General features: G+C 38.6%; 1 protein-coding gene across 1 annotated transcript; it reads right to left on the reverse strand.

The window, feature by feature from the left end:
- Window positions 1-1,091: 1,091 nt before the first annotated feature.
- LOC121295498 (MORC family CW-type zinc finger protein 4-like) lies at window positions 1,092-27,331 on the reverse strand. The gene is made up of 17 exons (XM_041220188.1): window positions 27,185-27,331; window positions 26,961-27,033; window positions 24,732-24,864; window positions 16,518-16,735; window positions 14,658-14,805; window positions 14,262-14,421; window positions 13,262-13,390; window positions 11,882-12,001; window positions 10,862-10,965; window positions 9,204-9,302; window positions 7,733-7,855; window positions 7,478-7,555; window positions 7,176-7,215; window positions 6,570-6,691; window positions 5,456-6,092; window positions 4,214-4,485; window positions 1,092-3,583 (listed from the first exon to the last, which is right to left on the reverse strand). The coding sequence occupies exons 1-17, from the start codon at window positions 27,221-27,223 to the stop codon at window positions 3,433-3,435; spliced, it is 2,646 nt and encodes an 881-aa protein (XP_041076122.1). The 5' UTR covers window positions 27,224-27,331; the 3' UTR covers window positions 1,092-3,432.
- Window positions 27,332-27,637: the final 306 nt, after the last annotated feature.

A 27,637-nucleotide genomic window follows, 5' to 3' on the forward strand; every position in this document is an offset into this window, starting at 1 on the left:
TCTGTATCTTCAAAGGATCTATCCATTTTACTACAGTCATATGCAGGGTGTCACAGTGTTTCATACAAAAATCTAATAGGCTCGATAACGTCATTTCAGGCGTATTATTTCGATAGTACAGGATGTGCCAACAAACATGACATAGAAATAACAGTTGGAAAGCAAACATATCTTATCTACTGCTAGTATTGATTTTTAAAACCCATTACTTTGTAAATAAACTTCACCTGCCTGTTTAACTCGATTTGCAGCTCTCTTAGACAGAAAGCAACTCTTTTCACACGCCCCTCATGTCATAAACTGCTATAGTCAATACTGATTTCCAACATTTCTATTACCAAAGTTTCAATAAGCATTTCTACAGGCTAGACCCTGATGGAAGTTTGCTGTATTAAGTGTTCATGCTTCCCTGTGTATGTGCAGTAACTGCATCTTTTAGCACAATATTACCACACGCCCCCGTGCCCTACCATGCTTTGCTATGTTCTACCAAGTGGTCTTGTTAATGTCAGCTGACATTAGCACTTAAACGACCCTCATTATGATTTTAGACAAACGTTTGATAACTCTGTGTGCGTGAACTTTGGTAGAAGTTGTTCAAGCTACATCTACACATTTTAGCGTTTTCTTACCACAACTGCATTCAAAGTTGTTTAATTATTACTAAGCGTTATCTCGAATTGCGTGTAAATAGTTTGATGTTTTGGTAGATTGTTCAGCTGGGAAGCAAAATTATTGATCTATAAACAAGGCTGACGTTGCGCAACTTTGAGGTTCACACGAATACGCATTGACTTTTTTTCGATTACTGCAGTTTAGGGTCTCAGTTTAACATGTGGTATAACTTGCCCACTTGATTTTTTATATATTTTTTATACTGGGGCTTGTGATAGATGCTTACTGGCTGTATTCTCTAAACAGGTCAAATCAGAAATTAGGAAACACATTAAGAACACAAGTCATGCAGATTTATATATTCAAATATTTTATAAAAAACAGTTTTTCTCAACTACGTATATATATATATATATATATATATATATATATATATATATATATATATATATATATAAACAACACAACAGCAGCCAAACACTATGCTCTTCCAACTCCACACAGCATTTATAAACAATATTACAAAACAACACAGGTTTTACACTGGGTAGAAAATACATTATAAATATTAAAAATTACAATAAATTAAACATTAAGACATAGAAAATATGAGGCTGAATAAGTACATTGATCAAAGTTATGAGTGGATGCACAATGCTGGTTAACGGCCAAGAGAAATACATACACTGCTACAGCTGCTTGATACTGCAAAACATGGAATGTTTGCGCACAAGATATTTTTGTTTATTACAATTCTGCAAAATATATACATGCTACAAAGTTAAAATCATCACTACTTTGGACATATAAACAGTATATGTGTTCTTTATATACGCAAACATTTGTTGCTGTAAATATGTCCATAGTGTGATATCTGCAAAATGAAGCTGTCGTCGACACCTCCCGTTCTAGTGTGCTTCACAATTGCATGGTGCTTAAATAAAAGAGCGGAGGCTCAACATAATACAAAGGTAGTAGAATTGAATGCATCATAAATATATTAACCCTAGTTCCTACAGCTAAAAGCTTTGTATTGTTTTTTTTTTTTTTTTTTTTTATTTCCCATCAAGGAACCGCATAGCATTGTACACAAATGTACCTCCTTTGGTATGCACCAGAGGGCAGTAGCATAAAACACTGCATAACAGCTCCCTCTAGTGGACTGAGCACAAGTTGCGCTTCAGGCCTTCATAAGCAAACTCTTTCTATGGTATTTTGACAATCAGTAACAACAATTGTTAATGAAAAAAAAAAATCAACAATGAAAAAATATAACAAAACCTTTTTGCTTTCTAACATCTAGTTTTCAAATATTTAAATATGATCAACACACCTCATACTTTAACCTTTTTGGTGCTAGTTATGAAATATGTTAAAAGTATGTTTTACAAAGACACTGCATTCCTAGTCATGGGTTCAAGAAATGGTTAGTCTTTAATTTAGATTTAAGGGTAAGCTGTGCCAAATGTAATTCACTTAGTAAAAACAACTCCTTTATTAACTCATCTGCAATTTATCGTTATTTTTATTTTGTATTTAACATTAAGCGTAGGTCTTTCTAAGGAGGCCTTGACCCCACACTTGGGGATATGTCATTATTGTTCTAGTAGTATTGGGAAAGGTTTCATTTTGTTCTAGCTATTCTCAGATTGCTGCTGTTTTTTTTTTTCCCCAGCTGGTTACACACAGGGCAAAAACAAATACATCCCAATAGATCACTCTTTTCTCAACATAGTACTGCAATAAGGCACTGTTCTGAAGCACTAGGCACTTTCCATATGGTTTGAAGCTGTATAAAAAAGACTCTTAGGCATCTTTCACTGATTTCGCTGTTACTGAGATGTGATCAAGTATAATGATCAATGTATAAAATAGGAAAAAGGACTGGCAGCCTATATAAAACAATCACTAGTAATCTATACTATTTACACTAATCGCTACCATACTGTTTCCAACTAAATGTTTTATTTCTATAGGATTTGTAAATGACAATTTGACTTAATTGACATATTAGGAACCTTACAATAAAAAAAACTAAAACAAAAAACAAAGTACAAACACGCACATGGTAGGAAAATGTGGGTCCAGCATTCATCTGATTTACAATACAATATGTACACACAGTGGTTAAGGTGAATTAACCATATTATTCACATGTTGTACTCTTGGTCAGTAGTATCTTATTTGAACCTGAAAAAATTCCACTTTTTCAGTTGTGTTTTTCTGTAAGAATTGAAACCAGGTGATTTAAAAACCGGTTACTTTATATGTGGAAAAAAGGTAATACTTGTCAGTTTATAGTGTAGTGGTTCTATGAGCCAGCTATGCTTCGAATTCAGATACAAAACACAAATAAATATGTCAACGTTTGATTTTATGGTACAATGTAGATAGTATTTTTTATCAAGACATTACTGAAAGATAATTGTGAACCTGTCTTTACCTCTATAAAAGCACTGCATGAGAAAAAAAAGCCCTATTCCTTTTCTAAGGGTACTCCATTTTAACATGCACACTTTAATTCTATACCAGTATGTTTGCCATTCCACAAAAACAACTCCAGACAGCAGTCACTAAACTAATTTGTTAGGCTATTTATTTTCTTTGTTACTGAACAGATGTCGTAAATAACTATTACAGTATAGCTCATTTAATCTCCCTATTTCTTATATTTTACACTTTGTGTGATTGCTAGATTTTGTACAATTTGGACAGCTTACTCAATACACAGATCTTTTGAAGGCAGCATCCTTGAAAATAACAGAGCACAACAGCCTGTTAAAAAATGAAATCATCTGTCCTGGCCTGGCCTGGGCCTCAGATCTTGTTGGCTTCGATAACCTTCTCCAGGATGTGGTCGATGTCTCCTGTGTCAAAACTGATCTCCTTTAAGTCCAGGTGAGGCAAGACTGAGGTCAGCAGGTTCGCCACATTCTGGCGCAGCGTACGCAGCCTCTCCATGGTAACGCTGTGGAAACAAAGGTGGGGTGGGGGGGTGGTGACATCCTGTGAGAACCTGCCTAACTGCACTGCTTCAATCACGCAATCATGAGAACAGACCTAATGCACAGGGCTTAAAAACACTTTTACCGGTACTGCCTTCTAGCTGAGCAGCATCCTGCGCTGCACAGCTTTAGCTTTTCAACTCCCTCAGACAAACGGCAAACTTGTGTACATGAAGCGATTTAAAAACAGGCACTTCAAATGAGCTAAACCTCAAAGGTGATTTTATATCAACAACTGCAATGTGCTACTGTGTAATGAGCATGATTGTGCTCTTATTAGGACTGAAGTCATTGTATTTTGTATCTTGCTATAATAACAATAATAATTATGCAAGCCTGCTTGCTGTCTCCTTGGAAATGACATAACAGGGAACGGGTTCTCAACCCGCTTAAACAATATTTAATTTTATTCATCATTGATGATGTGTTAAAAATCCTCTCTTGCATTATTTATTGCATGAATGTATACTTTTCCTTGTTTAAAGTTAATTGAACTGACACGTAGTGTAGGTAAGACCATTTACAACAGATGCATTGGAGTCGAGAATGGTTGCATGCAGAGGTTTTGCGCTCTCTCTTTCCATGCAGGTTACCTGTCAGTGGCACTGGGCTGGGGACTTGTGCCCTGCTCCCGGGTCTCTCCTTGCCTGCTTAGTCGGTTCTCCAGCTCCTTCTTCTCCCTCCGAATCCGGTCCAATTCGGCCCGCAGTGGCTCCAGCTCTTGGTACTGGAAGCTGGCGTGCTTCTTGCCCCAGAAGATCTCTTCATTGGCACTGGTAGGATGAGCTCGGAGCAGCAGCACCTCCTGCTGGCTCCTGTGACACTCCTGCTGCAAGTGACACTTCTCCCGCTCCAGCTCAGCCACCTGCAAAGGACATCCTACAGAGTCACTCCACAAACACACACACATGGCAGGCAGGCTATCAGCATTGCTTTGGGCTCACTGTTCACACCCATACTCCAATGAATAGCACAGGCCCATACTGATAATGAGCCACTGGGGTGAGAAGGAATGTGTGTAATGACTCTGCCAAACAATTGACAGCATCCTTGTGATTTTAAAAGTACAAAGGTTTTAGTTGGCACGATTTGGTTAGCGCTGACCAATCCACTGAAATGGAAAATGATAATGAAGCCACTCCCAAAATTTTTGGCCAACACATAGCTGTAGCACAGGCATGAAAACTCATGGTACCAAAATCACTTCACAGGGCAAAGTCTAACTGTGCACATAGTGCCCTATAATAAGACACTAACAACCTAGGGTTAGTGCCTTGCCCTGTACTCAAAATAAGCCCAGAGTTGAATACGTTCTTACATTATATATAGTTTTAGTGTTCTTTTCTGCTCAGTTGAAATGAAGAGATGAACCTACAAGCTGGATTGAGACTACTGGTACTGTTATGTTTTCAGTATCTGGCAAAAAGTGCTTTGCTTACAACTTGGAGGCAGTCACCTGGAATGTCTGTCCGACAACATGAAAGAGCGCACAGCGGCTTACAGATTTAGGAATCGCTCATTAATCTAGGAAAGCCCAGGGACCATTTCCAGGTAAAGAATGGGACTGGAATGGTGTACCATTTTAGCAATTACTTATTTTGCTCAGAAAAATGTGAATAACATAAATAAACAGTTGAAAGTGCAGTTCTTTATACCAAGCTTGCCCTGTGACGTGTGTGTGTGTGTGTGTGTGTGTGTGTGTGTCCATGCTGGAAGTTGTGGTGTAGACAGAGATACTCAGCCACTACAGCCACAGGAAGAAACCTCACTACAACATGGGGGCCTCCAGGAAGATGAGATGTAAGCAACTAAGTAACAAACAAGCAGCTCCCTACCTTATGCCTGTACTTGTCCCTTTCGGCAGAGATAACAACCAGTTTGTCTTCGGCCTCGTTCAGCCCCTGGCTGAAGAACTCCTTCTCCTTACAGGCCTGCTGGTACAGTTCCCTCATCTGTTGCAGGCTTGTGGGGCAGTCCTGGGGCAGTCTGGGGACCCTCAGATTCCCTCTCAACCTCTCTGCCTCCTTCTCCAGCTCTGCCAGTCTCTCTGAGATGGCTGCCTCCTCTAGAGCCCGGATCTCTGTCAGCTGCTCCCTCTCTGGGTAGTCTGCAGCCATGGCATTAGGCTTCCTTTTTCTCCCTTCCTGTGCTGTAACATTACCTTCTCTCGTTCTTGGTTGCACTACCACTGTTTGGGCTGTGGAGGGAGCCTTTTTCTTGGATTTGTTCCAGAGATTCTGCTGTCCCTTAGGAGCCGCTCCCCCTGCAGGCCAGGGCAACATCTGCTCTTCCTGTTTGATAATGGGCAGGGTGGGAGGGGTGCTCTTTTCTGAAACTATGATTATGCCCTCTTCCTCCCCACTGGAGTCTGAGTCTGTTTTCACAAGGGCATGGGCCTGATCTCCCAATCCTCCCCAAGCTTCGGGGCTTATGTCCTGGCGGCTGCTGTCCCAGCCTTGCTTTTGCTTTTTACTGGAGAGAAAAGTCCAGAAATATAACCGCAAGATTATAATCCCCCATTAAAATGAAAATCTTTTATCACAGGAGATACTTTTATAGTTGAACTAGTTTGTACAAAAAAGCATTCAGAAAAATAAAAAGGAGTTTATGCATACCATGTTGTTGAGGACACAGTGAATGTAAGAAATAGCACATTTATTCATTGCAGTATTTCTTAAATCCATGAGTGATACAGGGGGACAAGGTAATGAGAATCTCTGAGAATCTGTGAGCTCTACTGAGGCCATACCAGGCTGCTTTACAAAAGTCACCAAACTGTGATGACTGCAACAGGAAATTATAAAAAGAGAGCCTAAACAAGAAGAATAGCTTAGTTAAACAGCTGGAATGCTTCACAGCCATACAACGCTGCTCTTCAAGGCGTTTTCACTGGTATAAAAGAGGAATACTACTTGGCATGATCAGTGACAGAAGCAGAAATCCTCAAACCTGGGGACACTCGACCCAGTCGCGCCTTTCTCCCTCCCCTGCATCTCCTCCTCCTCTTGACTGGTGAGAAGATTAGGCGGCCCAGACAGACCCCGGGACAGCACTGGCTTGACGATACCTCCCTGAAAGACCATACAGATTCATTTATAACACTCGAATACGAACAGACCTGGATTAGGGGAATGTCAAAGTTAGATGCCAATTACGTCTATGTTTCCCACACACACCTACACTATTTTATTCACTGTCTACTTACATTCAAATCATCCACTTACACACTCACAACACATATGTGCAGTTCCCCATGTTTCTACTGTGCTGTGGATTTACTTTTCCTTATCACTGCCTGTGCTTCACCATGCTTTCACTAGGCTTTGCATATCTATAGCTATGAAACAGGGAATTCAGAAGTGGCAGTGAAGATGTGCTTTCATACAAGTTTCCCAAATGGGGGGACAAGTTAGCCCCAGTTGTATCATATGTTACTTTTTATTCTGCTGTCTTTTTATAGATATCAAGTCTTAATAAATCTGCTCTCTGTACTTTGATAAACATTTTCCAATTAGATTTCACATTTGTATGTGCTGTATATTTTTCTCAACCCACCTCAAGAGACACACTCCTTTTTCTGTCATAGCTCAAATCTCTGAAATCACAAGTTCATACATTAAAATCAGAAAAACATCATCAAAAAACATGATCACATAGTCAAGCTAACTTACCTCTACAGTTTGCACAGAAACAGAAACAATAGTAGCAGAATAAGGACTACAGCAGATTCACAAGAAAAACAAACAGAACCTTCTCCCCCTACTCTCTCTGCAGCCTCGCAGGACACAGCACAGGCTTTACAAGCACACAGGGAGGAGGGTCTGCAGTACAATAGGAGGAGAAGGCAGACTACTTACTGTTTTTTAAAGGTCTTCTCATAGCTGGGTGTGAGCTCGTCTTCACTTTCCTCAGCTTCCTCTGGGTCGATACAGCGACTGAAATTCAACACACAACATACAAGGTCAGTTATGAAGCTATCAAAGTACCCCCACCACCAGGTGCATCTGTATTCATAGACAACACTAAAGTCCTGCACTGCTACAATATATTTTTATAACAGTTACTCCCCCCTGCCTTGAGTGTAAAGCACAAAGCCCCTCTCTCCCACTCACCTGCACTTGGGGTCAGGGTTGAGGTGGCAGTACCATGGCTCAGGGACAGGCTCCTCTGTGAAAGGCAGCTTCCTCCACTTCAGACACTCCTCACACTGCACCCAGTGCTGGTCTGGGTTCCTCCTGCAGAGATGCAAACACAGCAGAGAATCACTATCCACACTCACAAGAGTGCGGTGTGGTGTGTGGTGTGCTTGTGGTTTGAAATGCTGTAGCATGCAAAACACGCTCCTCTGTGCTTTAAATAGTGTTTACCTTTTCAACAAAGAAAGTCAGAGACAGGTTTTCAGGCTACAGCTTTCCATTATACTTACGCATGTCATTTGACCAATGAGGCCAAGGAAGCTTACAACACTGCACAGGTCCTTGTAACTTAAATGAAACAGAATCTTCTTTGAGGCTTAACCATCTTTCAAAGAATGTTTCAGGTAATCGCAATGTCAGCCTGGATTTACCCAAAGGAAGTTTACTAAAGACACACATTCTCCTTTAATTTAAATCTGAGTTACTTCAGCTCACTCAACAAGTAATATGTTTACGTATTTAGAGATAAACTGGATAAAATAAGAAAGATTTACGTGATCACTTTACGTGATCAAACTATATATATATATATATATATATATATATATATATATCATCACTCAATATATATATATATATATATATATATATATTATATATATGAGTGAGTGTGTGTGTGTGTGTGTGTGTGTACGTATGTATGTGTGTGTATTTCATCAAATTTTATAGTAATGAAAAACACACTGTGTGTTTATACTATAAAACAAATGAAAAAAAATGAGTGGGGTTTATTTATCACTGGACAAGACCCAGGCAAACCAACTCAGCTCAGATTTCCTGTGGCCTGTCAGCTGTAAAAGTCACAGGACAAGCATACATCCAAGATTTCACCATGCCACATAGGCAAACAAATACTGCAACAATGATATTAGTCCACCAGGTGGCAACGTGCATTAAGTTAAAATAGAAACGTGTGTTTTTATAGACAGCACCTACATCAAAACAAAGTGCCTTCACTCCCTGCCTCTCCTCCCATGAGATACAGACACGTAATCGTGCGGCACAATCATTGCTAAGTTAAGGACATTGTTTTGCATTGAAAGTTGGGAATGGAACAGAAAGTATTATAATGTGCAGTAACTCATCTCTGCTTACGCTTTTCATAGCGTGTTTTCAATACTGACGGTGTTCCTTCATGTGACCTACTGAAGTAGCATGCAATGAATCCGCACTGTATCACTGAAATATCTGCAAGAATATTTCTTCACTAATAGCTTAAATAACACCATTAAATAAATTCACGTACATGTTTCAAGCAGGAAAAGTGAGTCCTATTAAATGACATAAATACCTATTAGCTGAATGTTTCTGGCATTTATTTTCTTATCTTTAAAGAGGCTTTATTAAGATGCCTTTATGGGGTGGGGGAGTGAGGCGTCCCACTCACTGTGTCTCCTCGTTGGCTTCCACCTGATCCTGCAATTTCTTTGCTTTCTTCACTTTCCAGTAGTCGTTCAGCTTCAATCCCAGAGCTGCCAGAGTCAGCCTACAGGGATACATGAAATAGATCAATTGCACCTGCTTGATGTACAGGGTCTCAGGGTATTTAAATGACCAGTAAAGAAGAAATGAGGACTACAGGGCAACTTCAGATATAGACCAGTAGCAGTGAAGATTCTTAAAAGGGTAAACTAATGTGTGTATACAACAGGACTGCCCCTTCTCCTGACTGTTTGAAAGAGCATTAGATTCTTCACTTTTCATAGCGTGCTGGCATCATCTGGCTTTACTAAGGTTGCTGAGCCAGCTTGTTTTTAAAGGTTTGTTTCATCCTACTTCAATATCTGTTTTTATTATAACATTCAATTACTTAATTTAATTATATATATATATATATATATATATATATATATATATATATATATATATATATATATATTACTATAAGGCATAGAGTTTACGGACGTGAGAAGCTTTCAGAAAAACTGGATGAAGATATCCCCAAAAAAATAACATAACAAGGAAACCTTTGTAACCTATTGAACAGTTAAAAATCCATACCTCTAAATAATAAATCATAAGATTAAATATTTCAAATACCATGTTAACATCTTCAAGAACCCACAGTACACAAGTTCATTTTGGCTGAATGAATTTTGAAGATGAAACTTGTTTTTTTTTCACTTTATTATACGGTTTTGGTTTAAAGACCTTCCGTTTCCATGGAAACCCTGGAGTGTACTTAAGAAAGGGCCTCTCTGAAAGGCCTTCGCTCCTCACCCCCTTCTGCTTCTGAGAGCTGAGTGCAGAGGCTAATGGCACAAAGGGAAGTGGTACTGAGAGCAGAAATAGCTTGCCTTCACTTCCCTGATATCGCACAGCAGCTACTCAGGCCAGCAGGAAGCTGCTTTGCTTCTGAGGAGGAGAGGTTGTCTGTGGCCTGTTTACCTCCAGACTCCAGAAACTTCACTCACAGGCAAAGTAGCAACATCCTCTTTAAACTTGTCATTTTAATGCTCATCAAATGTGACAATGCCGATGGCTACAGTCAGGAATCACAAGCTTACCCTCACAGCATTGGAGGGAGGAGAAGGTAGTGATTGGAGATGTTCCCTTTAGATTACAGTTTAAAAGCCTACAGTACTACTGCTTTGTTAAGGGTTAAGTTAGGTGTAGCCTCTACCCCCAGGTTATAAGGTATAAAAATGATTATTTGCTCCATCAATCTCTGCTTTCTTGATATTGAACGAGAATGATCATGCAGATTAAACTTTACCAACACTAGAGTAGATCAGGATCTAATAGATTTACACAACATAAATATGAAGTGAGCATTCACAACCACATGAACCTGCTAACTCATGTTCCCATTGCAACCTATGAATAGCAACTACAACACTAAACATACAATCACCTTACACTAGATTTGCTTACCCTGTGACTAGTTTAAGGTCACTTTCCCTAGCCAGATAGATGAAGTGATGTAAGCAGTCAAAAACCAGGAAGTTCTGTCTCTAAATTAGAAGCCACAGGATTGATAGAGTGAAAGGTAAGAGACTGGAATATATGCCCCTGTACTGCATAGTGAAAGTCAGTTCTGCTTACCTGTATTCTTTGGTGTACTCAAAGTCCTGTTTGTTGTGTGCTGGTTTCAGGAAGTTACACTCAATCACTCCAATCACCCCTATACCAGTACCTCGGGTGTTGGACTGTGGAAGAACACAAAGTGTTATTATTATTATTATTATTATTATTATTATTAATAATGCACAGCAACAGCACACATCCAATCCACACCATATAAATAAATCATGCAGCTAATCATGCTCAATGTGTAATTATAGCCAGCGAGGATATATCATGAAAATGCATATCCTCTATGGGTTTTTCTGTAACGGGCAGGGGGTGGCAACAACAAAGCCCTTGGGCAGATGAGCTGTCTGTAGGGAAGTGTTTATGTACTGTACAAAAAAACCTCATAAATGTCCTTAATATAATAACAAATACAATACATTTTACAAAGACGCCTGCTAAACCACATGGTGACAGTACCACTCACTACTTACCAAGCAATACAACACTAATTTCCCTTTACTCTTCATGACAATGTATCCCACAGCTCTTGACAACACACAATCCGTTCCAACTACAAAAACCATGCTTCCACAAATATGTTCAATCCACAAACCTTGGAGATAAGTCAAACACTGTTTCAGCTAGTGCCTTCTTCAGTGCACTTTGAAATCAATTCTGTATCTCACAGGAAATCAGTGCAAAGCTTTGGATTCTGACATGATATGCTAAAACTGGCAAGTGTAAGGAAACATTCTGACGAACAGCATTCTGAACTGAAGCATATTTAACAGCTAGGTGGTCAGCAAACAAAGCACTACAATAATATATCTGAGAAGTAATAAGAGAATGAACTAAAAAGCTTTCCTAGTTAAAGCTTTGAATCACTCTTGTGGTTTATCATATCATCATAAGCCCTTGATTGAATTAGTCTTAACGTGTAGTCAGTTTTATAATACTCCTTATTGCTGGAAGGCATGACTGAGATGCCCATGACTGAGATGCCCTGAAGCAGTGTTAGAAGCACAGCTCAATGTCAGCCAAGAGGCTTACCTTGATTTGACAGCCCACTTTCTCATAGGACTTGATCAGCCTGTTATTGTGGTACATCATGATTCCGTAGTGCTCCTTGTTCTTGTAGTTAAACCCGAATGTAATTCGCACTCGCTTGTTCTAGGAGATGTGTTAAGGAATAAACACAAGCTTCATATTTAATGCTACTGAGTGAATATTGTTTTGTTTTTTTTTTGTTATGTTTTTTTTTTGTTTTTTTTACCAGATACTGTTTTGGTATCTATACTGCATTCATGCAAACAGAACAGAACGACTGGGTGTAGCACAATTTTAAGCAATTATGCCGTGTTGCTAAAGAAATGTTGCGCTTGTTCTGAGGAAAGTAAAGCTGAGGCAACACAAAGCCACTTTGTGGCTTGGAACTTGGTTTCAGGAGACTAGGTTTCAGGCCACTGCATGGCACACCAGGGGAGACATGGGGTTAGGTCCAGCAAAGTTGACTCAAACTAGGTCTCCAGTCTCCTGGAACCAGGATTCAAGCCACTGGTCCTGAAAACGTGGCTGTGTGTTCCCTCAGGATAAGTATCCGAAATCAAGCTGTTTATTTTAGGTTTAAGCACCCTTTCTTTTCCATACATTGTACTTGTTATATAAACAGAATACTCCATAGATGTTAATTTGTGGAGTAATTACAGTACTCAATGAACGTTGCTGTAGGTACACTAAGTTGAAAAAAAAGCATTTCATCCCTATGGCAAACATGGAGTCGAGTGCAGTAAAGATCAAAGTAAAGGCAAAAATGTCTAGATTTATTCAAGTATCCTATAATGAAAAGCAAAGGAAGAGAACAAAACATGTTTTTATCAGGTAATTGTCTGTATAGTAATGGTGTATGATAGCAACAATTTGATTTTAAGTGAACCCAGGGGTTAGCCTCGTTGTTTGTTGAAATTCACAATTACCAATCTTGGCTATTTGAAACAAGGTTTGACACGAGTTGCAGGAATGTTGAAGTAATGGAAATGAGTTCCGACAGGAAGTTTCCGAACCTGCAGCTACTTTGATTTAGATGATGAAAATGAAAATCGGTAACTGGTTCATATGTGATGTTTTTCTATTGTAAAATTTAAAATGTAAGTATGGTCTTTGGTATCTGTAATGTGGAAAACAATCCCCTTTCCCTCCCGTTGTCCTTAAACTTTGCATCTCATTTGAATACCAACAGCTGTCCGGTGTGTGTGTACAAAAGTAGCTCAGAAAGAGGTAGTTATCTTTGAACCATCATGCAGACCGGGGGAACTTTTGCCCGCCTCATCTATTTATTTAGAGAATGCTATTTCTGAAGCAGAACATTTTTTGGGTCTACCTTCAATAACAATCTGTATCTGGATGGAATCCATGCAGTTCTGGTAAGGATACAATAAAGTTAGGTTTGTAGACATCATGCTCAATGTTGGCCAAGCTCTTGGCGATCAGCTTGGTCCGGACCTTCTTCTGCCGTAGAATGATCTGAGTTCGCGGCTTCAGGTACAGGATGCTGCAGTACTCCTGAAGTGAGAAAGTGGGAGATGGTTCACAATACATTGAATAATCTGTCCAATAGGCAATAGAACAAACTCACCTCTCAATAACTAGTTCAGAATCCACCAGGTCTACGGTACCTGACTCACACCATGTGCCTGCCTTTCACGCTGAGGTTCTCCTATTTAAAGACTAGCTAGACCTTGCACAGTCCTCTTGGTGCTCAGAACAGAGAAAAAGCAAATCGGAATGTTTAACAAAAGGACTAAAAAATACACCTTTGTGGTTTGTCAATAAGTTAGTAACATTAACAGTTTGGCTTTCATTTCATGGAAATGGTGCTAATAACTCAACGTATATTACAAATGTTTAAAACCACGGGTGCGTTAAGTAACTGAGCGGCTCAGAGCAAGACATTTTCGGATAACCAATGAAATCCGCTCTGTAGCGCTCTGAGCTGCTCAGAGGGAGCGGAACGGACCATGTCGTGAGAGGGTTCTTTCACTGAGCTGCTCTGAGCGTCCCACTTACTGAACACTCCCTGTATCGGCTCACTATTCTGCTCACTGCAAGGAATGTCAACACACCCAATATTCTGAACACTTCACATTACACTTGCTTCACTTCTTACTGTAACAACAATACTACAGAGCTTGTGTTATATTATTTTCCTTGAGCTAAATATATCCATGTTACAAAGCCTTGGCTTTTACAGTGCAAGCTAAACGAATAAGCTATGAAGCTATAATAAGGTGAACAAGTAAATAATACAGCTGAGCAGTGCCACTGGTTTTTGAGTATCACTCTCAAAAACTTTGCTTTGCCTTTGAACTTGCTTCAAAACAATGCCTGAATTTAGTGTTCCAAAAGATTTTATGCTGAAAGTATCCATACTAACACGTAGTGAGTTGTCCATCACTGGCACAGTTCGGTCAGCCCTCTCAGGTTCACGACAACTCTTTTTGCTGGAACTCCCTGACTGCTCAGAGCGTAAATCTGGAATCCGGATGTCATGTGGGTCTGTCTCAAAGTCCAGTTCTGGCTTTCCATCCTTGTTTCTTCAAAATAAATCATGAGCAAAATATGTGGTTATACATTTGCAATGGAAAGTATTTCATAACAAGCAAATCTGACATTACAAAGAAGCAGAGGTTTTGTTTGCTGAGCTGTTGCATTAGGTGTTGAGCAGCAGATTAATGGTTTTGCAGTGTGGTCGATGCGGTTGCAATACCTATTTCAGGGTTCACCTGAGACCACAGGTTGAAACCTCTGTTCGGTGCCTCCTCCACCTTACCTGCGGATGTTCCAGATCACAATCTTGGTCCCCTTCTTGCTGGGGATGGAATCGAACTGTTCCAGCAGCTCCTCCTGGGTCTGGAACAGTGAGTGGGTCATGATAGCATCCAGACTAGCCACTGAGTCCTCTGTTACTATCAGGTTCTGTGAAGACCATGTTAAGGAAAACATCCTTTGAACCAGCCAACCAAACAGCTAGTTCAGAAAACTAAGCAACTCAGTTGAGCAGAATGAGAAGAGCTCTTGGACGGACTGCTAGGCGCGTTAGTAACACATTTAAACAAAGTAGTTCTAGTTCCCTGTATAAATATATTTCACTGTTATATATTAATTTATTTCCTAGCTTGCTTATACAGCAATGCAATCTCTCAGCAGCAAGCAACCTAGACACTTCCATTGCAGGTCTCTGTTCGAACCATGTCCATAATTATTTAAGTGAACCAATTATAGCCTATTTCAGGTGTCTGTTGCTATTTTTACATGTATTTATGTTTTTATTTAGTTTGATACTTCACTGATGGTGAAAGTAGAATGTATTTAAAAGGTGGACATAAAAAAACAAAAATATTTTCAATTTAGCATTTACTGTTTTTCAGGTAAGCATTTCAGTATTTAGGATTTTTTTTTTTTATACTAACCAGAGAAAATGATCAATTCTGAATGTGAGAATGTTTTTTCTTTTCTGTTGTAACACGTAATAACCATGAAATATCTTGAAATAACTATTTTTAGACTGCAAAATAAACCACTTTGTACCATGAGATAAATACAGCCCTAAAATAGCTGTTCCAGACATGCTATCTCACATCTGCTCTTTTAGATACATATCTCAAGATGTTCTCAGCACCTCAATATCATTTCCTCCAAGAGATATTAATAGTTAAATATCTTAACAGATTTTCTACCACATTAACATGTCAAATGTAAACATGAGAACTTCTCACAAGGTCCCTGTAAATATTTCAAGGCTGTTTACAGATTCTCTGACAAGAATATTGAAAAAGCAATTAGCAAAATGTGTAAGGTAAACAGCTCCCATTACCGTATCTCAGAATATTTTGGCTAATCTGTTGTAATATGTTACCTTATTAATAATGATCTATCACATACTTAAGTGTCCTGTAGTCCTCTATTCCTGAGTAATTAACCCACTTTCTGTGTTTGAAGCTGGGAACAAAAACTGCCACAGCTTGAAACTAGATTGAAATCTGCCACGCATTAAAATTCAATGGCAGCTATGATACTGTTCCAAATAAACAGATGTGCGTTCTATTTCTAAATGTGTTGTAAGTGATATTGTGCTTGGTAATATGATGCATGCAAGCTACTACGAAGATGCATTTGAAAAACTGACACATAGAAGTACAGTAAAATGTTTGTAGGAAAGAAATACTCCCTATTTTCTACTGCTTAAAGTACATGACTTACAATGAATATCCCAACATTATCTTGTGTTTATGAAGCTTCTGGTGAGCTGTGATGGTCATCCAAGTTCTTCCTCTACCACACAATCCAGCCAAGAGGCCAGCCTCAGGTAATCTGAGCAGGCACTCTGGGACAGGCTGCTGGTTTCATCGACTGTGATTAGCACTCATCTTGGACTACCTAATATTTACTTAGTTAAGGCAGTCCAAGATTGGTGCTAATCAGGGTCTGTGAAACCAACAAAAGGAGTTCAAACTTGAGTGAGGTGAGGCTGGTGGTGAGCGGCAGCCAATGCACTACTGAATAGTGACATTATTAAAGGCTTTAACTAATACTGAGAAGGATTAAAAATGAAAATGAACCACATATGCAGGAACAAGCAACATGACGGTGTAGCTAGTGCTTCACTTGTTGCAAGCACTGGAGAGGATATTGTTTTGCTGGTTGAAAGGAGTGATGGGCACAATGACAGCCTTTGCTCGGATGTGCTCCAGGTAAGTTTGTGACAGCAGCCCCACGCTCAGACAGCCTCCATTCTTCGTGAAGATCATCGCGTCCTTACCCAGCCGCATCGATCCAGACTTGAATCCATTTCCATACACTCCTATGGGCTGACGGCTCCTATTCGACCCTTTCTCTGTGAAGCCAAAACTGTATGAAAGAGAAGACAAAGAAGAACAAGAGCCATTTTTAGACCCAATGCTCAAGTGTTTATGTGCTCTTTAAGTATGTTTTCTCACAGTGCAAAAAACAAAGCTTGGTACACTTAGATAATATGTTGGCATGGTTACCATCTCAGTGTATAATAGTCATTATTCCAAATTTGATTCAATTAAAAAGAAACACCTGAATACGGTGGAAATACACATTCGTGTCTTTTTCTGTAATGGTAATTTACATTTACTGGCTTGTGTTTCCATTGGCAACCAGACAGCGGAAGAAAAAAAAGCACTCTTTATATATAGAGAGGTAGGAAAAGCAGGCTTTCAGTACATAAGAGACATAGGTCAAATATCACTGTGGGAAATCCATCCTTCTTCTGTACCTGTACATACATTTGGAATACTGAACCATGCCAACGTATTATCTACTGTGTGATCGTTTTTTTATGCTCACTGTTGAAAATGTACCTCATGCATATTGTAGAGTACATTGTTACAAAAAAATAACAATTTTATGTTTTTCTCTTGTTTGTACAATTGCGTTTTAATCTTGGCATGACAGGTGACTTTAACGTTGGTTTTATGAGAAACACTGCTGCATGTCTATTATATAAGTTGAGTATAAGGTCAACTATTGTAAGAGACTGGACCACAGAGCAGAGGCAACATATACTCATGCAAACAACATATTTATTGATTAACACTGTACTCAGGACCTACTATTAGAGAGAGAGAGAGAGAGAGAGAGAGAGAGAGAGAGAGAGAGAGAGAGAGAGAGAGAGAGAGAGAGAGAGAGAAATCAGAGGCACTAAATCATCATTCAACATTCATGAGCCTGTTGCATGCACCTCTAAGGAATAGTATACAGCACTATCTGCCTGAAATTCTGTATATTGTAGCATTGTGGAACATTTACTATGCATTCAAATCAACCCCACTATGTTTTCAGTAGCCTGACATTTCACCAACACTGCTGTAGACACATCTCCATCTGTGGGATTAGTCAGTGCTATGGAGCAATTGTTGCTCGGAAACAAAGACAACGTACGTTAATCTTCAACTTTGGAACCTCTTGGAATGAACGTTCTATTCAGACATAATCATGCCATCATCCACAGAATTTTATTCAGACGTTTATTGCACTGTGTATACCTTTCTTTCTACAGAGCGGGAGAAGGGCTATTGTCTAAAAAGTCCTAGAATAAATGATTTGTTAATCGTTTAAACCCTTTGTGTACATCCAAAAAATATGTATTTTTTCATGATTTTCGTACACTGCAGTTGCACCTCCTTTCAAACATATATACCAAATAACAGTTGAACCTAAGAAACACCCAAAGAAAACTGCAGAGATAACACATGTTTAAATAGTCACTGCTATTTTAAAAATATGTAAAATAATTGGTGAACTAGATCTCAAGTATGTTATTGTTTACTTGAACATTTAGTTAACAATTGTTTGTCATCTATATTATATTTTCGAATAGGTTTAAAATCTTGAAAGGGACAGCTCATCAATGGAGTATCACTGCTGTATTAATTAAACAGACCCCAGGTCTCAGCTTTGCTCATATTCCCCACAGCCTCCATTTTTGCTGGAAGTCCTCACAAAGACATCTCCCGAGACTCAACCAGCAGACCCAAGGAAGAGAGCTTGTGTGCTGTGTGTCTGTGGTCTGTGTGTTTGATGCCACAGAAGCGGTTTGTTGTGGGTTCTAACGGACCTCTCCTAATTTCTTAGAAGTCCCTCCACTCAAGGACAGGATGCTGAACTGAGGTTAGGTTTTAACAGACATTTCCTTTTTTACTGTTTATCTCCTCCATGTGCTGTATGCTTTTTATTTTTATTCAGGCTGTGATTCAGCACTAGAGTCTTCCATCAGTTTTATTTCACAGTTTGAGGACTGACAAGGTGTAGCATTAAATTGTGAGCACTTTTCTAATGGCTGTTGAAACATAACTTGGCCCACATGTGAAGGTGATAACCGCTAATCACTTTATAACAACCTACCAAACACTGGACATTGCACTGTTAAGCAAGTGAAGATTTAGGAGAAGACTTTCTGTCAAGCTTAGCAAGTCTGAATAAACTAGCCCAATGTTCTGTGCATCTCGTTTCAACTTACATAAAAAAAATTAAAAAAAAAAACTATAACAAAATATTTTGTCAACTGCGTTACCACAATATGAAGGTTTTATTTTTCTTTTTTTTCATTATTCCCTCTGCTCACCCTATGACTACAATTCTTAAGGTCCCACAGTCACACTATTAACACTAGAAGCCCCGCAGTGGTCATTCTGGCGTTTTTGGTTTTAAAATGTAATTCTCTCCAGTCGTGTAACACATATGGGTCTGTGCATTCATGTACTTTTCTGCCCGTATGTATTAAATATTCTCACAAAGCTTGAGATGCGAGAGTGCAGAAATAAAGGAGATATATTACATTATACCTAAACACTCCGGGAGCAGTCACATTGACGGCCCCACAGAAAACAACTGTATTTAGATTATACAGAACGGTATTCTGCTTTATTATTTTTATTTACCAGTCCGCAATGTGTTTAGCTGTAATCAGATTAGTCTCTACTCTCTGCCTGAGTGAATGACTGAAAGTCTATTGTTTTCAATCAGCCTTTTGAAGGCTGGCACCTGCTTGCCAGCTGCGCTGCTTTGGTCAGTCGGTCAGCACGTGTCAGCAAATTAATTTGTCGCTTCCATTAACGAGGAGTAGTTGAAGTCAGAGGTTAACCTAAAGGAGAGGCTTCTCCTTTGTCAAATGCACAAAACAGCTGCATTGAAATAATCCATTCCCAACATAGAGGCTTGTTGCTAGGGAGCTGACATCACTGCCCTGTGGCTTTTGCTAGTGCATTGCTGCCACACGTGAACACCTCATTGGCTAAAATAAAAACCGCTTCAGCAAGTAGATATTTAACTTGCTTTGTGTTATTATGCAATGCGTGTGTATATGATAACAGTACAATATTAATGCTTTGTTTTTAATTGTTTTGTATATTGTTGTTTGCGATGTGCAGTACGAAATAAAACAAACGGTAATTCTAAGTGCCTATGTATATTGCAGCTAAGGCATACGCAGTTACACAGTAAAAATTGGGAGAAAACTCCAGGACCGTGATAAATCCAAATCCACAGAACAGCTAGGGCCAATATAACTAGGGGTCCAATATATATATATATATATATATATATATATATATATATATATATATATATATATATATATATATATATATATATATATAAGGTACCATATTACTTTATATACTGTAAGGTAGCAGGGAGAGGGGCAGATTCCTCTCTGCCTAAAAACATGTGCAAATGCAAGTTTTATTTAATTTAGTTCTATTGTTTAATTTAATTGTATTATTTGTATATTGCTTAATTATCACCCACACCTGGTAAGTATTGCAAATTAATGCCAGGTGTGGGGGTTTAAAGAGAGCAGCCAGTCTGCTTGGGGCTGCAGAGTGAAGAGCCCAGTTGTGTGTGTAGCTGTAAAAAAAAATAAAAAAGGGGTAGTGTGAAAGCTTGTGTTTGATAATTTGTGCGTGTTTTGTTTTCGTGTTATATGTCAGGTAAACCGCTTTGCTCTCCTACGCGTTAGTCAGAGACCTGCATATGTTTAGATAGTGCTCCGAGGGAGCTAGGTGTTTGTTTTTGTTTCTGTTTCGTTTTGTGTGTATTATTAAAAAACTCAATATAAAACAGTAGTACTATATATATATATATATATATATATATATATATATATATATATATATATATATATATATGCGCTTCGGTTGTTCAGATGTTTGTGGTGTACTCAATTAAAAAAACAAAAAAAAACCCCAATTACATCCGACTGTTTCTCCTTTCGTTATACTGTTTACAGTGTTTTGAATACAGCCGTCAGAAAGACTGCTGCGGGGCTTCTAGGTATGAGTATATCTCCAGTCCTGATAGTGTTAATAAAAATGTACACTTCATTTTTCCTGGTGTTAGCAATGTGCGTCATCTTTTCAAATGTAGTAGTTCCCCTTTTTTGCATGCTAAAGGACAAAAATCATACCAAGCAAACCTGACAAGCAACATGCTATTATTAAATTAAATATTAAATTTGCAAAAAACCTGTTGGTCAAACCCCGCCCATTTTTAAACCTGGAGATCTCTCAAGTAGAAGCTGGTTTTATGTCTTTAGCACAAAAAAAACAAAACATTGTTTTAAATGAGAAATAACACTTTAGGTCACCTCCTGTTGGGAGCTTTTCAATGGCATCAGAAATCATGCAAATGTAAGGTCAAATTACAGAGGCTTACCTCAGTCAACACAAGCTACAGCTGCAGTGCTGTCTAGAAGAAAAGCCATGTTCTTGTCTGTATCATTTCTAACTTGATGACAGAGTGACATATAGTTGTAGCTTTTTAAGCCAGCACTGTTGCTAGTGCCTGTGTGTTATAGTAACTGTGTGTTGCTAGTGCCTATTTTTTTTTTCACATGATATAAAATGCATACAATTTACTGATGCCCTCTCCTAGTATTCTAATTCATACAAATATGGATTCATGATTCCATTACCAGCTTCTGAAGAAAGAGGTTGAATTGACAAAATGACAGGAGCAGCTCTTTGTATTCACGGCAGGGATGAGTAGCTCTCAGCAGTTGTCCCAGTGTCATTACATTGGACCAGTGTTAGTAATGTGAATCCAAACTGAATCCACTAAGACATACAAAGGCTTTTGAATTACAAACTAAGATTATGAAGCTTCTCCTTTTAATAAAAATGAAATGCTACTTTCCTGGAATCCAGTCAGTTTTGTAGATCAGTACTCTGCGATTGAAAAAATACTCCCCCCACCCACCCCCAAAATAAGTTTCTTTAGGTCAACTCTGTATTAGTAACATGCATGTCTTTAGTCAAGACTATCAATAAAACACTACAGGTTTCAGTACCATGAGGAAAACCATGGCGACAGTTTCCAAGATACAGAGGATCTGTAAAAAGGTTTGGTGATACTTCATTTTCAGAAAAACAGTTCTGTAAAAAAGATGATAATCAAAATTCGATGATTCACGGTGTTGCAATGTACATAAGGCTTTAAGGCTTATATATATACACACACACACACTGTAAACAGGGGAATGGCTTGAGGGTGGGATCGGAGGATGCCCACTGACCTTCAGTTCTCCTGAGCAGGCGTGGAGACTTGCTTCAGCCAGAGAACATACAGTTATTGGACATTCTAAATCAGGAAGAAAAAAAATTGAAAAAAGAATTGGACACTCTAAATATGTGTATGTGTGTGTCATATATATATATATATATATATATATATATATATATATATATATATATATATATATATATATCTAACTTTATTACAACAAACCCCCCTGGGACCTGGAGAAATGTTAACTATATCAGGTTGTTCACTATAATAGGGTTTGGTGATATTGCTTTGATTTTGATATTGCTGTATCAGAATAATGAAGAAACGCCCAAATTGAATTCAAGACAACTTCACATTGATCAACATTTCAACGGTATATTTAAAACAGAACAGTAAAGAAATGAAAAAAGCAAGTACTTACATGCTGAATACAATAATTACGTGCCCTTTCTCTAGAAAAACCAGCACAGATTACTTCATACTTTGTGTTTTTCTCAATGCACGCTGTTTCAATCTTTTTACCTCCTCACCTTGTTACCTCCTCAACCCTGTTGCCATGGTTGCAGTTTGTATTAAGATGGCAACGGTTGCATACATTACACATGATTCGCACTACAATAGGTTATCTACGAATCAGTTTTATCTTCGAATAAACCTACCAAGGTCTTTGTTTTCACTGAGAGAATAACACTTTCACAAACGATTCTTGCTGATGGATCGTTAAAAAAGTGGGTTCGCTATAAGAAGGATTTGTTATAGTGAAGCTAAACTACATAGGAGTAATACTGAAGAAACTGGACATATCAGGAATAACGCAAGATGCATATCTTACGCATTTGCAATGGGTTTTATTGCTTCGTTTTAAACACTGTCTTTCTTGGTAACACACTTTCTAATATTCTATCCCAGAGGTACCTCATCACTTTAAGAGTTCTGTCTCTAGCGTCCAGACCTTACATGCAAAGAACACAAAAAGAGCACTTTTAAAAGGATAGCCCACAGCTAACTAAAAGCAGGAAGCTCTTGTGGCACCTGAAGTAACCAAACTTTACACGTTAATAAGTAGATTTTAAAGCCTTGATTGCCACTCATTTAATATCTATCCCTGAGATGACACTGGATATAACACACAAGATCTGAGCTTGCTGTTTTATGGTTTATTATTAGGAGGAAAGCAACCATACGCCCACACCACCGAAGATCAAAATGACATGAAACCTCAATAACAGCAGTCATGAGACACAGCCAGCCATGCACGACATGCACTTAATATTTTAATGACGTGTCTTTTTTGAACGCTGCAAGCGACTTCCCTGTTAATAGAAAAACTCTCCAGAGGCTGACTCACTGAGTTTTAGAAATGCCTTTTAATTGATTGAGGAGGTGGCACTGTGCCAGTAAAACGCTGGAGAGCAGTAATGAAACGCGCTGTGGTTCAAAGCATGAAAAGAAACGAAAACTTATTCTCAGCGAGGAAATATAAAGGAGACACTTTAAATGTCAAACAGAAAACAACTCACAACAAGTTTACCATAGTAAAAGCACAATAAAAGCATAGGAAAACTGCAAAATTCCCATTCAGTTTATAGTACTGAACTTTTAACAGCGTATCTTGTTTTGCGGACAGAACACTGTTGCAATGAAGAATTAATGTAATTATTTGCAACATTTTTGGTACTGAAGCTTGAGTAAGTTTGGTTTTGACGGAACTTTGAAACCTTAAAAAGATCTTGGCATTTTGATACCCATATGAATATCTTTTCATATATTACTGATTTCTCAATCTAGGGTATGAAGGGATTAATATCAACAGGGTATGTAGTGTCATACTTAATAAGCTGTTGCGATTTCTATAAGGAAATAAAAACATAAATACATTGTAAATGTAGCGTTCTTATTCTTTTCAAAGAATGTTTTTTTTTTTTAAACACAGTTTGATATTCATGAAGCTGTACTTTAACACCTGTGGCAAGCTGGTTTAACAACAGTCTGCATGTTTTTAATTTTGTGTACTGGGCTGAAGTTAGTTCTTGTTTCCTGATTCTGAGCTGGCGTTAACTATTGCTTCACACATTTTAAGCCTCCTCGAGCCATTTATATCCCCTCAGCATCAGCGAGGAAGTGTGTGTGTGTGGGAGGGGTGTTCTTCACTCTCCGTCCTCAACTCCACTGTCCCCCCCAGCCCCCCAGCCATCACACCTGCGGTTCACACCCCCCGCACAGAGAGAAGTCAATAAGATACCACCAACGGCCTTTGAGAAAAGATACAAAAGCACACAGGATCTGTTCAATAAGCCTGTGTTCAACTCAATAGACTCCAAGGACAACCACACAAGTACAAGCATGGGCTTTGATTCTTATAAAAATGTGTTTCTGTAAAAGTGCAGTCTCTCCTTTTGTTTCATACATAGTTCCTTGCACCTGTTTCACTTCACCCTTGAAAGTGGCCCCACAGTTGAGTGCAAATGGAACACATGGCTATGGTGTTTCTACATTTCCATTACAATACAGCAAAGGAATAAAACACATTGAAATATACAGAGAGGAAACACTCTGGTTCTTAGTGGGTAATGCAAAAATATGAGTGAGGAAAGACATATACATTAAGGGCCAACGTCCAAATACTGATGTTTTCACTCACAAATTGATTTTAGTTACTCATGAAGAACCAGTGTTTTTTGTGGATCCCACATGTAACTATGACTGCTACAACAGGCTTCCTGCAATCATGCACAATGTGGAGACATGCCAGCACATTTGTCAGCGGTACCTGTTTGTATTCTGGTGCAGAGTGGAAAACAATGACACCCACCTGAGCATTTTGTGCAGCTTGTTTGGTGTCATGCCGTATCCATTGTCTGTGAATGTCAAGCAGAGATGCCCCTTGATTTCAACAACATCAATCCAGATCTGTTTGGCTGTAACTCCGGGGTCACAGGCATTGTCTGGAGAAGACAAAATATATAAAACATGACAAGTTTGTAACTGAGGATGTCCTCAGCCTAAACACTAGGACACACTCCTTATCTTAGTTTAGCTCCCAAGCTCTTAGCTCATGGGCCACACCATGTAGCTTATCTCATAGTCCCCAATGTTTAACCACTAAACCACACTAAGCTCCCCACTTACTTTAGCTCCCACAATCAAAACTGACTCATAATCTCCAAAACTTATCTTTCAGTCCCTCAGCTCTGTCGCCAGATCACCTGCCCAATTATTAGGACACCCCACATTTATCAGCCCGTCTCCCCAACTGTTTTCTTTCCTAGATAAAAGACGTTGATTCTCTTTAAATCAACCGGATGTGGCTGGATGAATAGTGAATATAGATGCCTTACCATCTGGCAGCTTGAGAATTACTGCCACATTGTATAGCCGCTAAAAAATACTTTGTCAGGAAAACCACCAAAGCTGTTCGTTAGACCTCTCCGCACCCAATCTCCCCATAGCCCTCAATCCACATAGGCTACATCATAGAAGTCAAGCATGCCCTTTCTCTGCTACATACTGAGGTATGGTACGTGAATAACATCAGGCGAAAACACTTTTAGAGACACCTGCTATCATTGCCACTATTTGGGTGTACAGCTACACTAATGAGATGGAGTAATATCAATGGGGCATGCACATTGCATGCAGATTTTTTTTTAAATGCTTGTAAGTGCTTCTAAAGTAGAAAGAAAATAAACAACTGTATTACTTCAGTATTTTAACATACGAAGCAACGACAAGCAGGTAATCACTAAAGCGAAAGACAAAGGGTGAGACTAAGCAATGTGGTCTGTTTTTAGGGTCCAGGTTCCCAGAAACACCTAAGGGGCAATATTTGCAAGAAATGCATAATATTAGAATTATTTTTTTCAGGCATTGCTTCAGTGTAAAATATGTAACCATAGTTGGATATTGAAGGTATTGGCAAAATGATGGGCCTAGATGTGACACTTTCACTGTGTTGTGAAACGACACACGTGTTTCTGTTATGAATACCTTGCACCTTGTGATTGGCTAATTACCCTTCCCCCTTTCCTTCAAAAAAATTGCAGCACCTGCTTCCTCGTATTTCAAATCACTATCGCAACAAACAATCCCCCGATGTTCACATCCTATACAGCATCTCATCATAACACTATTTTTAATTTTAAAGTGAGAAAAAGGTTCTTCTCACACTGCAATCTCCCGTTTCAGATTAGTCTCAGCGCCCTCCCCCCACGACCCTTAAACGAACCAGAGCGCTAGTATTCGTGTAAAATGTCGACCATTGCTTGACTGGACAACAGGGAACTGCTACTGTGCTGCAGATGTACAAAAAAAGCTCAGCGCGGTCAAAACTAGAACAAATAATACAAATAAAATAACTTACCCATTTGTAAATAAATGAATGCAAACTGTAACACGTCTATTGCGCTGAAGGTTAAAACAGCTTCCTAATTTATATTTATATATATATATATATATATATATATATATATATATATATATATATATATTACCTATATACGTTATTGCAAATAATACCTAAAAAGCAGCACTGCGTGTAAACACATGGTGCATGTACATTGCTAATGAATGCAAAGAATAAAGACAGAGGTGCACAAGTCAGTGTGCACAAAGCACAAACCCGAATGAAGCCTGGCAACATTCGGTTTTATTTTAAAGGTATACGAGAATAGATTGTTCTTCAAACTAAAACTAACACGTTTTATGATATACGGTACATTTTCTCAGTGAGTTTTGACAAAATGTTATTCTGCGCACCCCCGCGGTTTATATTCAGCACTGTCCACCGAGTGACAAGCAAGTGCAAAAAACAACGCCAAACCAAAAACACAAGTCATTAATCCAAAGAACACAAACAAGCCAACAAAAAACTAATACAATCATCAAAATACCTGCGGTATTGCGCAGGTTACTTATCCTGCAAAGTTGAAGAATGACTTTTGGGAAAAAAAACAAAAAAACAAAACAAACAAAAAAAAAAACACAAATAAAACTTTGTATTGACTAATAAATATAATCTTGTAAATATAATCTGTAATCTTACCTACAAGTTCTGCAATAGCGCTGAAGGGCCAGGTATGACTCGTTGAATTGCTGTAAAGGTAAGACGGGCTCATCTGAAAACAACAAAAAAGTAAAACACAAATGTAAGAAATAAACACAAAAATAAATAAACACTTTCAATTCACACCGCAATGTTGCTTTACTGTAATTTCATAATAGACAATGCAAGAAATGTCAAACAAATCCTGAAAAGAGAATGCTTACGCAGCTAAGGCGAATCCCGTGCTCACTAAGCTTCGCCATTTTTTGAACAGTAAAAACATAAATAAGAGCAGAGAGCGAGACACAGCGGTGCGCGTATGTGACAGTCTCCCTCAGGCGATGGTCTGACTTGCTCACGCAATACTGAGAAACGCGTTTTCGCCCCTCAAGGTGTCCTGACCCAGCGCAGCTACTGTAACTTTTTTTTTTTTTTGCCGTATCTTATCACTATATGGCGCTGTTCTGTAAACTGAAAAAAGAGGTCGCCTTATTTATTGCACGGAACATGCCGTATACTCGTTTGAATAGGGGATAAATGTGTATTTATTTTGTACTGGTATTTAATGACCTTTTTTTTTTTTTTTTTTAAATAAATGTTTTAAATATTGTCAAGGCAAAAATTTAAAAAAGCGGATCTCACTTATTTTCAGTAAGGATAATAGTTTCCTTTTAGAT

The sequence above is a fragment of the Polyodon spathula genome, chromosome 20 (assembly GCF_017654505.1).
Source record: "Polyodon spathula isolate WHYD16114869_AA chromosome 20, ASM1765450v1, whole genome shotgun sequence".
Classification (NCBI taxonomy): domain Eukaryota; kingdom Metazoa; phylum Chordata; class Actinopteri; order Acipenseriformes; family Polyodontidae; genus Polyodon; species Polyodon spathula.

What these genes read in the sequence shown, in the direction of transcription:
- LOC121295498 (XM_041220188.1), bottom strand. Translation starts at nt 27,223, where the DNA reads ATGGCGAAGCTTAGTGAGCACGGGATTCGCCTTAGCTGC. An exon ending in AAGTGGGCTGTCAAATCAAG is followed by an intron (nt 10,966 to 11,881) that starts GTAAGCCTCTTG and finishes GTTCTTCCACAG; the next exon opens with TCCAACACCCGAGGTACTGG. An exon ending in CAGCCCAGTGCCACTGACAG is followed by an intron (nt 3,584 to 4,213) that starts GTAACCTGCATG and finishes TTGTTTCCACAG; the next exon opens with CGTTACCATGGAGAGGCTGC.